A 16,745-nucleotide genomic window follows, 5' to 3' on the forward strand; every position below is an offset into this window, starting at 1 on the left:
AACTTCCTGACAGTAAGAGCTGTTCGACAGTGGAATTTGCTGCCAAGGAGTGTGGTGGAGTCTCCTTCTTTGGAGGTCTTTAAGCAGAGGCTTGACAACCATATGTCAGGAGTGCTCTGATGGTGTTTCCTGCTTGGCAGGGGGTTGGACTCAATGGCCCTTGTGGTCTCTTCCAACTCTATGATTCTATGATTCTATGAAACACAACCCCCTTGCAAATGGGGGAGTTGCCGGTACTCCTTTCCCATCTCCACATTACTGAATTACAGTTGTACCTTGGAAGTCGAACGGAATCCATTCTGGAAGTAAGTTCGACTTCCAAAACATTCAGAAATCAAAGCTCAGCTTCTGATTGGCTGCAGGAAGCTCCTGCAGCCAATCAGAAGCCATGGAAGCCCCACCGGATATTTGGGTTCCAAAGAATGTGTGCAAACCGGAACACTCATCTATGAGTTTCAGGCGTTCAGGAACCAAAATGTCTGAGTACCAAGGCATTTGGGATCCAAGGTACGACTGTACTAATAATCTGTCCTTTGGGAAAATAAAGTACAGTGGTACCTCGGATTACATACACTTCAGGTTACATATGCTTCAGGTTACAGACTCCGCTAACCCAGAAATAGTACCTCAGGTTAAGAACCTTACTTCAGGATGAGAACAGAAATTGTGCTCTGGCGGCGCAGTGGCAGCGGGAGACCCCATTAGCTAAAGTGGTGCTTCAGGTTAAGAACAGTTTCAGGTTAAGAACAGACCTCCGGAATGAATTAAGTACTTAACCCAAGGTACCACTGTACTTCATTTGGGAGTAATGATTCCATGGACACAAAAACATCCACTACTGGTCCACTGGGCAGCCAGGCTTCTGTTGAGTGGGGTATGACACTGACGCTGCAAAGTTTATATATATACAGAGTGCAAAGAAATGCATGGAATCCACCTCATAGGTCTCTAGGATATACAGAGTCATACTTCACCCATAGTATAATGCTGGGTATTTCACTCGTAAATAACAATAATAACAAAATGGACTACTATGTTTTCAAATTCCTGATTGCATAAAAATATGTATGAACTACCACAAACACAGGTTCCCACCTCTAGAAGAACCATGATCAATTAAATTATATTCAAAATTTTCTTAAGGGATGTGTAATAACATCCCATAATATGCAAAATAGTAAATATGTGGTAGGGGCATGCAGTCACAAGGTTTGCCTTGTATCTGTGTCCACAGTGTTTTGAAACAACCCAATCTGTTTCAGATCTGCTCTGCGCTGTTCTGTTTCAATTTGTTATTCAGGTATAAAACTGATCTGTTAAGTCTGAAGTTTTATTTTAACACACACCCCTCAAAAAATGGCTATACTAATCTTTTTTTCTCACATAAGTGAACAAAATTTGCAGACAAAAGAGCCACCCCACCCCTGGAGTGAATTAAACCTGAGAAATTTCAGGCAGATCTGTACAAAGGTTTTTGTGTAGGTAACGTTTAAATATATATATATAGCCTGAAGATGACGAGTGAGACCTCGTCGAAACGTCGCCTAGACACCCCAACTTTTACACGGGAAGACACCCGAGGACACCAAAACCTGCATTCCTGTACCCGTGAAAATCTACGAAAGCATATATATATATATATATATATATATATATATATATATATATATATCCTCTAACTTTTTTATTTTCTGTCAGAATGGGTTGGAAACTGCAGGTATACTTGCCCCTTCTGGGGAGATGAAACCTGCTAAAATCCTCAAAGATGGGTGCATCGCTTCCCCTGCAGTAAAAATAAAACACACACACCCTCTTCTAGTGGTGCAATCAGTTTAAAAACTGGGGTCATGAGGAAGGTGTCCCTGGGTAAGAAATCTGCCAAATTTCAGACAAACAAGTCCAGCACCTATCATGCAAATTGTTTTTAACTTTGTTATAAACAACTAGAAAAGCCAGGTTTTTTTTCCACACCACCCTTCCTTTCCCGGAAATACCTTCCTTGAGGGAAAAAGAGAGAGAGAAGTGATGAACATATGGCCATATTTTCAATGTGGCTTATGGAGGCTTTGCGTTTCTGTTCTTTAATCAAAAGGGTATGTTCAAAGAGCGAAAAACAACACCCCCCCGCCAACCTGCTACCACCCTGCAACAAAGTACTTGTGGATACATTTCTTTTTGCCATTTAGTTAAATTATAAGGAATTTCCCTGCTAGAAATAAAAAGCTATGATATATGAAAATCCAGCAGTAAAGTAATTACCTAAAATGATACATTACAACTGTCAGGAAGAAAACTGAAAACCCAAGTATGTAGGAGTGCATATGACAGCATCTCTGAGAACTGGCAGGAAAACAGGAGTTTTCATCCTGATTTTAGTCTCATCCCCATCTTGATTCAAGACATGTCAAGCAATGGATCATCTCTCTGTGCCTCCGTGGACAATTCAGAAAAATAGCAGAAGTGCTTGTTCAGTTGCTTAATCGTGCAGTCCTTCTGTGACACATTCCAGTAAGATATAATTCACCTTCATCTATGATTTCAGAGAAATTTAGAGAAAGGCCATTTCGGAGGCTTCATTCATAAATATGAACAAAAACCTTCAAGGTGAAAGTTCTTAACACTTCCTCTTGCGTTCATGGGATGTTTCCCTATTTCTTTAAAAACCTACCTTGGGTGTAATGTTGCGTTGCAAGATACTACGAGCTCTCTGCTGTCCTACTGTTAACTAGGGCAAACTGGTTATGCTATATTCACATGAAAAACAAAGCTAGCATTTGTATTGCAGCTGAATCGCCCAGGCAACTTCCAAAACATTGCAACTTAATTTGTTCCCTCTTTGTTACTCTGTCCCCAAGCCCATAACTAGCTCAGTGCTAGCTTCTCTCTCATCCATCTGTCCTCTGTGCCAGCCAGGACAAAGATTTGTGTGTCAATATGGGGATTTGTAAAATGAACAACTCAGCAACCATTGCAATACACAGTTTAGGGCAAGAGATAACTTATAGCAAAACATAGAAGCTTTCCGTGTATAAAGTCTGCTTACCAAACGGACATCACATCAGACTTAAGGATATTTCAGCAGCAAGTGAATGATGCTCAATTATATATGTAAATTAATGAAGAGCGATGGAGATGCTTCGCAAAAGACATGTGCAGGATCACCAAAGTACTTGAAAATCCAGCTCTAGTTCCACTTTGACTGCTGGTGGGAGGGGGTGGGGATGCCATTGCACTCCATTTTGCTGAAATGTGCAGCAGAGCTATGAAAACAAATCAGGTGCTGATTTAACAACACTTCAAAGAGCCTGATTAAATGCCTCTTCATTATTCAGCACGTGCAGCCATACTGATACCATGGGAGTGATGATTCCTATGAACTGCATGAGCCCCTAGCTGCACGCTCGCATGCGTGCATTCATGGCACAATTACACATCACTGTAATGCCAGACTTCACTAACCTGGTGTCCTTCACGTGCTGTTGGACTCCAAGTTCCATCAGCCAGCATGGCCAATAGTCAGGACTGATGGGAGATGCAGTCCATAACATACTGAGGACATTAGACTGGGGAAGGATGAGGCAGGCTTCCTTTCCTCCTTGTTCCCTTTTCTCTGGAGCAGTTGGCGAATGTACCCTACAGGTAGGCTTGCTGTCCCCACAGAAAGACCAAGGGCCATGCCTGCCTGCTTGAGATCACAGAAAAGGAATTCTCAGTACAAATGGCGTTGCCCACAAAACATGGGGAAGTGCATACCTGGACAGATATTTTTGTCTCATTTTGTCTTTGAAATATACTGTGAATTTCATGCTCTTTATTTAGCTCATAGTAGCAATGAATGAAACTTTCCCCAAAACGTCTAGCTATACATACATTATTTACACAATGGGCCCCACGTGATTGGCTAATTCCGGGCTGCTCCTGCAGGCCAATCAGGTCGCTGATTCACTTCAACCTGGAGCTGGATTGGGTGGCTCCTGCAGACCAATCAGACTGCTGCATTCTGGATCCTATTGTTCTAGGATTCAGCTCAATACAGTGGTACCTTGGGTTACAGACGCTTCAGGTTACAGACTCTGCTAACCCAGAAATAGTACCTTGGGTTAAGAACTTTGCTTCAGGATAAGAACAGAAATCGTGCTCTGGCGGCGTGGTGGCAGCAGGAGGCCCCATTAGCTAAAGTGGTGCTTCAGGTTAAGAACATTTTCAGGTTAAGAATGGACCTCCAGAATGAATTAAGTTCTTAACCCAAGGTACCACTGTACGTAACACCACCTCATTCTTTCTTCGACTTCTTCAGAGACAGCTTTCTCCATTAACCATACCATGCGATCATCATCAGAGGGCTAGGAAGAATACAAGCCAAGTGGAACTGTCAATTGGCCCTCATGAGTTTCCTTGTAATCTTAAGAGAATCATTCATGTTGTTTGGACACAGACGTTGTCGAAACTTGCAGAAGTGAATCTGGAGACAAACTGATTTAATAAAAATGTGTGTGGGTGTTCCGTGGGGGGGGGGGGAGGAAGTTTTTCTGCCTCCTCTACTGTTTAATAGGTCGTAGGTTGTGTAAGAATGCATGTACCACTTCATGAACCACTGTAAAGATTATCCTTGCTAGTTAAAAATCCTGTTTTTAGGGAACCTTTCCTCTGTCGAAGGCTGCATTCCCATAAGGACGATCTGTAGGGAGCCGGAGCCAGAATCCTGCAGGGCCATTTGTTCCTCTTTCGGCCATCCCATCTTCTTTCTTGGCTTCTTTCTCTACATCTGAGACAGCTGCCCTGCCCTGCATTCCTTTCTGGCAACTTAGGTGGGTCGGGCCAGAGGCAAAAGGAGGCAGAGCAATGGGAATGTAAATTTTACTTCTGTATGGTAGACAGTTGCTACACACTCACATACCTATTTCTATCCAGGAAAGCAAGAGGCATTATGAGAGTTCAAGGACAAACTCTAGCCAGGCAAAAACTCAAAAAGAGTGCAGAGCAGAGCTGTCATGGAGGGGGCCTGGGAAGATGGCATGTGTTACCTGACTGAGGCCTGCATTTGGCTCCTGGACTGGAGGTTCCTGACCCCTGCTCTAGCTACAAGTCTGAACTCAGTTCTTCCCCCCATCTTCTCACTGCTCCATTTATTTTAGCCAACCATTCCTATCTCCCCCTTCCCCCCCATCTTCTCACTGCTCCATTTATTTTAGCCAACCATTCCTATCTCCCCCTTCCCCCCGCTTTCCTCACCCACATATAATTAACTTGAGGGCCACATGTGCTTCCTAGGATGCAAGTTCTCTACCCCTTCTTTCAAAGGCGGACTTTCTGGTCACATTCAGATGAGCAAATCTAGACTTAATAAGTCGATATGTGTGCAACCTTGCACATGTAGTTGCTTCATTCTTTCCTTAGTGTGAGCGACTGAACAAATCAGGGAGATGCAGTTAACCATTGTTTCCTGTTACATCCCAAAACAGGAACTATGGTTAATGGCTTTTGAGCAAACTAGGATGCACGAGCCAACTTTAAACTTTGTACTGTATACCTTTTCTGGATTGTTTGAAAACCATTAATCATAATCTCTGGTTGGTGCTTAACAAGAAGCTAAGGCTAACTGTGCAGTTGTTGTTTTTTGCTTGAACAAAGGGAGCTGTGAGGTGGCTTTGTGCTTATTATCTTGGCTTATTAAACTGAGATTTGATTGTTGTTTATGTCCTTTCAGTGTGTGTTTGGAGTGTGGTATGATGGTAAATTATATTAATTAAAGGATATTAGTATCCTACTAAGCATAGAAATTTGAAGTTAATCAATCCATGACACAAAAGGATACTTTTTCATAGGTACTTTCATACTTTTTCACGGAAGCAGTGGAAGCAGTGTGAAAAAGGAAAAACACTTTAAATTGCTATTTACAGGTACATTGGAGTGTTTTAGGCCCCCCTTTTTTATTGATGCTTTAGAATCTAGCCACTTGCTGACAAAGTTTAGGCTGCAATCTTATACCCACATTTTTGAGAGTTACACTCCATTAAACTCAGTGGTGCTTAACTCTGAGCAGACATGCATAGGATTGTGCTGTTTGTCTTTTGAGAAAGGAAAGAATGCAAAGGACCTTGGATGTCATATTTTTGAGGAATATTTCCATGGGTCACATGCATGTCCTTCAACAGCTCTCAACCAACTGGTAACATTTCCAAAAAGGGAATACTGGTTGTCATCAATGAAGGAAGAAAATGTTGCACCTAACTGTCTCCATCACTTGTACCAAAACCGACAGCAAAACTGGTTTAATACAGGGGGGAGTGTAGACTTCTATCAGCCCCAGCTGGCAGGGCCAATACTCATTGCCATCGCAAACAATTTTATAAGTACAGTAGTAGAAGTGGAGTGAACCAATACATAATTAAGACTCAGGGATCACAGCCCTCCCAGGTATCTTACCCCACAAATGATCAGAATAACACTCTAAAACTATAGCTCAACCTTTTACTCGCTTCTGATACTTAAATTACTTAAATTTCCACTTAACTGAGAAGTGTGAGAGACTCCCTGTCATTCCATCTCCTGTGGTGGCCAGTCAGCTCTCTGTCCACCCCAGCCAATCATAAAACCTGTGGGAAGCAATTCCCACATCTGTCTCTAGGGGGTGGAAACCTTTTTATATATATATATAAAAAAGCAACAACTCTCACCTGAAGAACTCCTTTGGGCTTCCACTCTTGTCATTCTGTTCCCTCATCAGCAGCACTAGCCAATCAGAGTAGCCCCTCAGGGCCCAAGAAGTAACTTAGGGTTTGGGCTGCTGTTCTGAATCACCTGCCTGCCTAAAGGTTGCATCTGATATTCCATTTCAATCATCCTGACCAATCACAGGTGTGTTTTCTTCTGTGGGGGTTGGGGGTATGGATCTTTTTCTGGGCTTGAAGAGGTTTTTTCTCTTTGCACAGCCAGACTGAGTAGCAGTAGCAGCTCTGTGAGTGGAAATTTGACAGAATATTATTCTGGTATATTTTTTGTGTGATGAGGAGGGCTAGAGGCTGAAGGCAGAAAAATGCTGGACTTGCATTATGCCTGCCCTAGGTATTTTATTTTTTACTCATGTTGAGTAACCCTGATGGGGGCAGGGAAAGAGATTACATTCCTACTTCTTCTTTCACATTTTCCCCTCTTTTTTTCTGTTCCTTTGCTCCTCTGAATCAACCTCTTCTCTTTTCCTCACTTCCTTTGTCCCAGAGTTACAGTTCTGGCCTTTTAGGTCAGCTTCATTTTCACATTTCTCTTCTTAATGGTGCAACCCAACAATACATTTCCACTCTGTAGCTTGTCCCATAGACTTCAATAGGGTTTGCTCCCAAGTAAATGGGTACAGAATTACAGCTTTACATAACAAGCCTAACCTTGTCTACTCTAAGTAAATCCTTTTGAATTATATGGGGCTTATTCCCAGGTGAGGGGGGCTGAGATTGCAACATTAGGCATGTTTTCTAGTTGTGAATTAACAAGGACTTGAGAGGCTACTCTAGTGACTAAGTAATATATATATGCAACTAATTGAAGGGGTGTGAAAAAATAAAGCTTTTCTTGGCTGTACCATTTTAGGTGCAGGTTGGGGAAAGAACATCTTTGAATGCTCTTTAATCTTAAAAATAAACTGTAAGAGCCTGTTAGATCAGGCCAATGGCCCATCTGGTCTAGCATCCTATTCTCAAACGAACTTTCAGGAACATAGAAAACCACCATGCTGGGGAGAAGGATTCGATTTAGGCTTCTCACTGACATGCTATTTTTCTATTTAAGGGAGATTTGGGAAAGAGAGAGAGAGGCTATGCTACTTCATTCAGCTGCATGGCTAGACTTAACTTCAGGATGCTGAATTCTGAAAATGACCCTGTGGGATTTGTGTGCTTTGCATTTGAAGTAAGTAAGCAGAAGGAAAAAGGGCCTCTCGTCCATAAAAATGGCTCTAGCCAAGAAGGAGCAGGAGAAGGAACCCTCTTCTCGCCTTCTATCAATGTTTCAACTTGACCTTATCTGTTCCATGCTATTTCTATTATATTTAGCGGTGTGCTAGCCACGTTAGCTGCTCTGATCATCAGAAATGTTTGCGCTTGCCAACCGTCCCATCCCAAGTGGGCAAAGGCATTTCACGGTGCTGTTTCCTTGCGTAACTGCCCGCCCCTGGTGCCACGCGAGGAGACAGGAGGAGCGCGCTGAACTTTGTCCCTTTCCCGGGAGCGGAGTCGGGAGCTTTCCGGGCGGGGGAAGCGGGAAGCGGTTCCCCGCCAAGCCTGAGGCGCGCTTCTTTCCGCCGAGCCGCGCGGCTGGGCGGGGGGGGGGGGCGCTGTGCGCTTCTCCTTTCTCGCCGCAGTCGGGAGAGGAGTTTCATTGAAAGAGAAACCAAAGAGGGCCTGGCAGTTAAAAGTACACAGGGGAAGCGGGAGCGGGGCGAGGCGAGGCGGCCGGCCTGGCCGGGGCGGGGCGCTGGTGGCGGCTCCTCCTTCTCCGCGGTTGCCTGAGGCGCCTGACGGCAGCGTGGAGCAACAGTCTGGAGCGACCCATATGGGCCGACCGGGCTCTCGGAGCAGGCGAGCGTCGGTCTGACGGGGCGCGGGGCTGGCCATGCTCGCCCGCGTGCGGCGGCGGCTCGAGCCCTCCGGCGCGCCCTTCCCCGCGAAGAAGCCCGCCAGCGCGGGCTCTCCTGCTCCCCGGCCGCGCCGCTTGCCGTCTTCGCGGCGCGCCCACACAGTTGCTGGGCTGCGGGCGGCGGCTGTGGCAGCAGCAGCAGGAGCTCCAGCTCGTTCTCCTCCTCCATGGAGCCCCGAGGCTCCCGCGACGGCAGTAGCGGCGACGGCAGCCCGGAGCTGGGCCGGGGCAAGCGGCTGAGCGTCGGCGAGCTGCGCTCACTCTTCGAGGCGCGCTGCGCGGCCCCCAGCAAGCAGCTGCCCGAGCCGGCCAAGAAGAGCTGCCGGCCGCGCAACGGGGTGCTGCCGCCGGTGATCCCGCAGCTGACCGTCACCCCCGAGGACGACGCCGATGAGGCGCAGCGCAGCCCAGCCGGGCGCCCGCGGACGGAGCCCGACGGCGCCTGGCTCAGCGCGGACCTGCTGTCGTCGTCGCGCCGCCTGTCCACGTCGTCGCTCTCCTCCACCGGGTCGTCGTCGCTCTTCGAGGACTCCGAGGATGACCTGCTCAGCGACACGGAGAGCAGGAGCCAAGGCATCGTCCACCTGGAGCATGGCGAGGAAACGCACCAGGTACGGACAGCGCGGCACGGGACCAGGAGGAGGAAGGGGCGCCGCGGCGGAGGCGCGGAGAGGCTGCCCGGGTGTCGGGCACAGGCGCTGCGCACGTGCGGGACCGGCTGCCTTCCTGGCAGCGGCGCCCCGTCGTCAAGAGTTTAGTTGCCTCGGAAAGCTCAAATCGACGAGTTAATCCGTAGCGCCGCGCTTTGGCACTGGGCCTTCTGAAGCCTGGAACGAGGTTCCTTCGCAGGTTGCACGATTCCGACAGGCAGCGCAATCTTAGACACTCAGCGCAGTCTTAGGCTACTCAGAAGGAAGCCCCGCTGGGACTTGCTCCTAGGTATGTGTGCATAGGATTACGGCCTCACAGTGTAACTCTTATGCATGTTTACTCTGGAGTAAGCCCTTCTTTGGTCTGTGTCCAGTGGCGGATGGCTTCTGGCTAAGTGTACTTGCCTTATACAGTACACTTGCAGCTTTGCTGTGAAATAAATGCTTTGTGTGCATAAGAAAAAGGCTACATGAAGATTACCTGTTGTGTAGAAGTTTGATAATTTCGCATGTGGGCTTTTTTCTCTGTGTGCGCATGCCGTTCCATCAGTAGATTGGTGCAAATACATACAGGGGAAACCTGCAGGCAAGGTAAATTCCATAAGGAAAGTGCATATGGGTTTTATAGTGGTGCCTTCTAGGCAGGAATAACTTGTAAAGCGGCAGTGACATTGATCTCATATGAGTACAGTGTTGTTTACTTTTGTTAAAGACACCTCCAGCAGATGGATAGATTTGTAGGCCTGTAGGCACAGCCTCTGCTGTGAATACAGCATAATGAGCAGTATGATCATATGCATGTACATCTGTATATGTAATATCCTGGATTTCTGCAATAATAGCATTGCCTCCCCTCCCACTCTGTTTCTTTTTTTGAGATGCTAGGATCACTGTGTGTAAGCTAAGATTTAACCAGTGCAATCTGGTCCTTAACTGCAGACTGAATAACTCTGTGAGGCACATAAGTTTATATTGTGATGTTTCACCAACAGAAATTGTTCACTGCTTCTGTTTTGTATCCAGCTAAGACTGTGAATAATACTAAAGCAAAGTCTTCCGTTCTGTGAACAGACCAGTGGTCTATCCTAGCTTTAAAAATGAAAGTGTACAACAAACAGGTCAATTTGGGAGTGATAAGACTCTCTCTCCCCCATTGTCTTGCCTTCCAGCAATGTTGGTTCAGAGCACCTGTTAATCCAGGACTTTCTGTAGTATGTAACAAGTATTAGTGTGGGAGCATTTGTCAGTGGACAAATATGGTGGGTGCCTCACATGTGGTTTTTTCACAGAACTGGATGTATTAAGGCAGTGGATGGTTTAATGCCAATCAAGGGGGTTCATCACTCTCAAGCCAAGCATGTAAAAAATTGTAATATTTCTGATATGGGAATGTTATAATTCAGATGGTGATTCTTGAATGTTTCAAGTCAGTATGATTACTTGCCAGTGTTTCCATGAAAACCTGAGAACTAGAATAGATGGGTCTATTGAGTTCTGCGGTGCTTTGCCAGGGGTGGGTGTATAATGCAGCTTGCAGTTGCATGTTTCCAAGTATGGAGTCTTGAACTGAGAGTGAAATCGGGATCCTCTGTGTGTCTGTGAGCGCATTTCTAGCTTTAAAGGCTGTATACTATATGATTCTGTTAGCTTTGTTAGCAAAGGTTGTCCTGCGGAGGTCTTCCTCCTTGCACTTCCTTGTTATCAAATTGAAAAGAAAATGAAATAGTAATGGAGGAGTTGGTGGAAAGCTTCACAGATAAGCCTGAAGTTGTATGACAGTTGCTGGTGAAATCCCAGCAACCAGAGGGGGGTGGAAGCAGGATTTCCACTGTTCGTGGCTGCCGTACCTTCCCTATGACTTTGTCTCTTCCCATGACTAGCAGACATAGAATGAAGTATGTTGTAAACCATTGGTTCAGTTTATGTAATATATTTTTCTTGCACACTGCCACCATGTGCATCCTAGGGTTGCGTTTGAATATCATGACATGTGAATGGTGCAATTATGGATAATGTTGGCAGCAATACCAGCGATTACTACAGCACTTTTCATGAGTTCCACAATCTTGGGTATTGCTGCCAGCTTTATTAGTGAAGTGATTGCTTGTTTGGAATACGGTACATATTTTGGCTTACGAAACCAAGATATGAACAAGCCTTTGTGCTTATACACCTTGTCTTTGCACTGCAGCTTCCCTCCTTCTGTCGTAGTTGACTATTTCGTGGGATAATTAAGTAACCATTGCTTCCTATTAAACATCAGAACTGGGAAACTATGGCTAATAAACTCGGAACAAACCATGGCTTGAAATCACAGTTTGAAGTTGGTTTCATATCTTGACTTGTTCCAAACTTCATTAATGTTGTTTTGTTACATCTTAACAGGAAACTATAGTTAATTAACACAGGGAATTTTCAATCATGGCATGCCAAGAAGGGAAGAGGGAAGGAGCAGTTCATAGACGGAGCATAAAGGCACAAGGTTGGTCTGTATCTCAGTTAAATATATGTATGAGCTGGAGCTAAGTTTTGATATGCTAGTGTATATCCAAGGAAAGCTGCAGAGGATATAATGTTCAGCCAAACCATGGCTTAGCACAAATGTGCAAGCATGAAAGTTCTCAGAGGTGACCCTGGTTCTTCTGCTGCTGCACAGCTGCAATGAAACCATGGTTAGGCTTAGCATGTTGTCCAAGCCAGGACTCAGGGTTTGTCTGAGGCAATCCCAGGTTCAGATGAAATGACATGGCTGAGTTTATAGCAGCGAAGCAGCAGGAAGACCAAAAGAGGAGCAAAACAACTGCAGTCTCCTCTCTGGGAGCAGCCTGCAAGCTTGCATGTTTGCCAAAGGTACCTCGGTATAGTGGTACCTCGGGTTACAAACACCTCGGGTTACAAACACTTTGGGTTACAGACTCCACTAACCTGGAAGTAGTACTTCGGGTTAAGAACTTTACCTCAGGATGAGAACAGAAATTGCGTGGCGGCAGCGGGAGGCCCCATTAGCTAAAGTGGTACCTTAGGTTAAGAACGGTTTCAGGTTAAGAAAGGACCTCTGGAACAAATGAAGTTCGTAACCAGAGGTACTACTTACAGATAGGTAGCCGTGTTGGTCTGCCATAGTCAAAACAAAACAAATTCCTTCCAGTAGCACCTTAAAGACCAACTAAGTCAGTTCTTGGTATGAGCTTTCGTGTGCATGCACACTTCTTCAGAAGTGTGTATCTGAAGAAGTGTGCATGCACACGAAAGCTCATACCAAGAACTGACTTAGTTGGTCTTTAAGGTGCTACTGGAAGGAATTTGTTTTGTTTTGACAGAGGTACTACTGTACATGTGAACTCGACCATTATTGTGTGAACAGGTCTTTGTGATCCCAAGTATACTTAGAATTCTCCCTAACACTGGATTGAGTTCAGAGGAGTTTACTCCCAAATATATTGGCTTAAGTTGGAGGCCTGGTACTGTTATCCTGTGTGTAACTGCCTGGGAACATTCTATTTCTTTCAGTGAAAGTTTAGTGCATTGAGGGTAAAATACCACAGTGCAGTCTTATAGTGCATTTTCTTGGAGATAAACTCTGTTGAAATCAATAGAAATTGGTCTAAAACAAAACTGCAATCCTAGGCTACCCTGCTTCCTTGGGAGTAAGGCCTGTTGAATTCTGTAAGACTTCTGAATAGGCAGGATTTGGATTACACAGTAAATGCATGTAGATTTGGCAGTGACAATGCTTCTAGAAAAGTACAAACTGATAAGGGCATATGGAAGAATGAGGACACTATGCTAGATGGCAGGTCGTGTTGGTGATTAATTCTGTCCTATGGTCGGTTTGGTTCAGAAGTGTCCTATGCTGTAGCAGCTGTACAGGCTTTTAAAGGGGGGCAGTGCCTAGCATTTTATAAAGTGCTTTAAAGTGTTCCACTGCAATATTTCTGTGATCCTCACTACATTCTTATTGGTGAGCCAATATCATTACTGTTAGAGCGACAATTTTTAGGCACACCTAAACCCATGGATTTCTGGTATATGCATTTTCTGCATATGGATTGCACTAGTAGCTGAAGTTTTTGATGCCCCCTTCCTTCCACCCCTTCATAGCTTAGGTTTGTGTGAAAGTAGACAGACAGGCCCAGGTGAGCTTAAATTCTCGTGCCTTTGTTAAATTAACTTTTGAGTCAGTTCGAATTGAAGCACATCATGCCTTCTATATAGGATATTTGCCCTGCAGGTGTGTGAACGGGTTCATCCACCGTCACTTTATGATTTATGTTCACTGGAATTGTTGCAGGGTTTTTACTTTAATGTAAGCATTGTCGTTCCAACATATTTTCTGTTTTGGGTAAACTATTAGTTGGCTTTGATCAAATAATTTTAAGTCATCTTGTCAGTGTGGCAAGGAGAGAGAGTGGATTGGTTTATACATAATGCCATAATACATAAAAAATTCTGACCAACACTACAGCCAGTTTAGTGGTCCTAGATATAAACAAATATTTAGGGGATATTCAGGGAGCAGGTGCCAACAGTTTCTTTGTAATTATAGCTTTCCCTCTCTTGAAGCTTTACTGTCTATTTATTTGCTTTTTTAACTGGACATATTTGAAATATTATTATAATTACTAGATTTTTATGACATTTTTCAAAGGTGTTAACCAGCAGGCATTTCATTCCCACCCACTTTTTGACTCGATACCATTTTTAAAACTGCTTCTTGCTGTGTATGTGACTGGGGATTGGGAGGTGTTTGGAATGATTAGCAAGCATACCGCTGTCCACTTTGGCAATAATTCGTTCTTTCCAGTAAATCTGTTCTGCAATTTGGCAGGTGCTCATTAACATAAAGTCTTTTTTTTTTTTTTTAAAGGAAAGTAAGCTGTTTTTCATGGCATTTATGGCAGCTATTTTCCTTAGCTCTTATCATGGTTTTCTGGAGGAACTCGAACTGAAATCTGTTTTCCTTTGCAAATTCCTTTTCCTACCGTATTGAGAGCACACAGAGCACTGTTAATAATAGACAACTCAGTCATTTGAGCAATTGGCACAGAATCTTTTCTAAGGAAAACAACACATTTTTTTAAAAAAAGGAATTGGAATGATGAATTGGAATATGTTGATAAAGCGTAGATACCACAAACTGGAGTAATACTCTCGGGACTGCATTATAAGAACAATAACAGTCAAGTGATTAGAGGAGACGAGTCATTTGACCTTTGGGCTGCTTTAAATCCATATGCTCATAGTCTCGTGGGTTTAGTTTTGCAGTTTTATGTGCTTTTTTAAATTGGGTCTATAAAATGAGCTGAAATCAACTCTCTTTTTTAATAGGGATGTTGCAATGCCAGATTACTTTGTCTTAATATTTTTGCTTTATGTTCCTTAGTGGGAGCTAGGCATATGTATAACTAAAATGTACCGTATTTTTTGCTCTATAAGACTCACATTTCCCCTCCTAAAAAGTAAGGGGAAATGTGTGTGCATCTTATGGAGCAAATGCAGGCTGTGCAGCTATCCCAGAAGCCAGAACAACAAGAGGGATTGCTGCTTTCACTGTGCAGCGATCCCTCTTGCTGTTCTGGCTTCTGAGATTCAGAATATTTTTTTTCTTGTTTTCCTCCTCCAAAAACTAGGTGCGTCTTGTGGTCTGGTGTGTCTTATAGAGCAAAAAATACGGTATTTATCCTACTTCTCAGTCCAGAGATCCCCTCCAAAGTGGCTATCAATAAAGCAATTATATAATTAATGAAAACAAGCACACCCACCCACACCCTCCCAGGCCACAAGAAGTGACTGTAAAGCAGTATCAGTTTACATATAGCCCAAATGCTGTTGGAATAGATACAGGAAGCAAAGCTATTATAAAAAGCCACTTTGCATGCTGTTTGTTTACCTGTGACCACAGAAAGGTGGAGATTTTGTATGCTATTTCAAGTGTCTTGTTAGGCCATTGGCAAAACATGTACAGAAATGTGGCTTGGATCAGTGTCAGATAATTGTAGGGTTCCAAGCTTTTCTTTTAGCAGGACTGAAAAAACTGGATTGAGTTTTCATTCAGGCTGTCAGTCTGATCAGCATTAGGGATGTGTGTTCAGGATGGTACATGAGGGCCAAACTAAATGTGTCGTGGAAGGTCTGTGAATAGGATTTTCTAATGGTTAACAACAGCTGCAACAAGACCCAATTGAGACAGCAGTGTTAAGGCACGCATAGGTTTCCCCGGGAAGGTAGGGGTGGGACGGATGGACACAAATAGCAGCAGGGATGGGGCAGCAATTTTCATTGTAGAAATTGTATGCATGGCATTTACCTCCTGTGGCTGTTTCTAATCCGTTAAATGCTACGGGAGATTCTAGCATTGAATTGTAGAGTTGGGAGGGACCCTGGGTCCCCTAGTCCAGCCCCGCTACAATACAAGAATCAGGATGGGGTTTGAGGGTTGTTGTTTTTAAGCATACATCCATATTCACCCCTAGACAGGAGAGGGAGATGCCCCCTGCCTCAGTTCCTGGAAATGACTCACAAGTGTTTGTAGATCCCCAGATGTTGTTGGACTACAATTCCCATCATCCCTGAGCTCTGGCCTTGCTAGCTAGGGGTGATGGGAGTTGTAGTTCAACAACATCTGGGGATCCACAGGTTGAGAAAGGCTGCTCTGCAGCAGTGGTTCACAGTCAGCTAAGTACTGTGGACCAAGCCATGGACCCCCTACTTTTGAAAATGTTGATATCTTTTTACACACTGAGCTTCTCAGGTAGACTGAAGGGGGAGCAAAGGCTTGATTACCTAGTTTCTCCCAGGGTGAGCAAAACCCAGCAGGACAGCTTACTTTATGGTCTTAACTCCTTCATGTGTCAGACTTAAGTATGTTGGTTATATGAGGCTGGTTATCCCACAAAGACATTTTCTTGGGGGTGGGGGCTTTACACCCTGAATATGTTTTACTTTGTGTTGTTGTTGAGTTTAGATTCTTGAGGTTTTAACTTTCAGTGGTTTAATTTAAGTTTAAAATATTGTATATTTTATTGTTGTAAACTGCTTTGAGATGAATAGTGAGATATGTGTATGTATATGTGTGTGTGTGTGTATATATAATATATATGTATATATTATATATATGTTGTGTGTGTGTGTGTGTGTGTGTGTGTGTATATATATATATATATATATATATATATATATATATATATATATAAAATAAAATAATTGGCACTTGTCTGTCTTGAGAGACAATGGAGTGTGCCTTTGTGGGTGGAAGTCAAACCACTGCATTTGCAGCACTGAAGTGACCTCCCCAAGTTGCAGGCCTGGCACTGTATATGGAGATTCTGAGCTGCCCAGACAACAAGACCCCCCTCTCGGCCTTACTGATATGGTCCAAAGGAAAGCAGAGCAATACATTTGGCATCAGTTTGACTGCAAGAGTAGCCTGAAAGAGGCATGCAAGACACATATGTATGTGTGTGTTGA

At 44.1% G+C, this 16,745-nt stretch overlaps 1 protein-coding gene across 1 annotated transcript in view; it reads left to right on the forward strand.

Moving 5' to 3' along the window:
- The first annotated feature begins 8,445 nt into the window (after positions 1-8,445).
- ITPKA (inositol-trisphosphate 3-kinase A) overlaps positions 8,446-16,745 on the forward strand; it is a 62,270-nt gene continuing 53,970 nt past the window's right edge. The window contains exon 1 of the mRNA XM_081863667.1: positions 8,446-9,239. Within this exon, the coding sequence (XP_081719793.1) occupies positions 8,796-9,239 (444 nt within the window). The 5' untranslated portion in view covers positions 8,446-8,795. The remainder of the gene's footprint in view (positions 9,240-16,745) is intronic.

This window comes from Podarcis erhardii (genome assembly GCF_964252035.2).
Source record: "Podarcis erhardii genome assembly, chromosome: 1".
Classification (NCBI taxonomy): domain Eukaryota; kingdom Metazoa; phylum Chordata; class Lepidosauria; order Squamata; family Lacertidae; genus Podarcis; species Podarcis erhardii.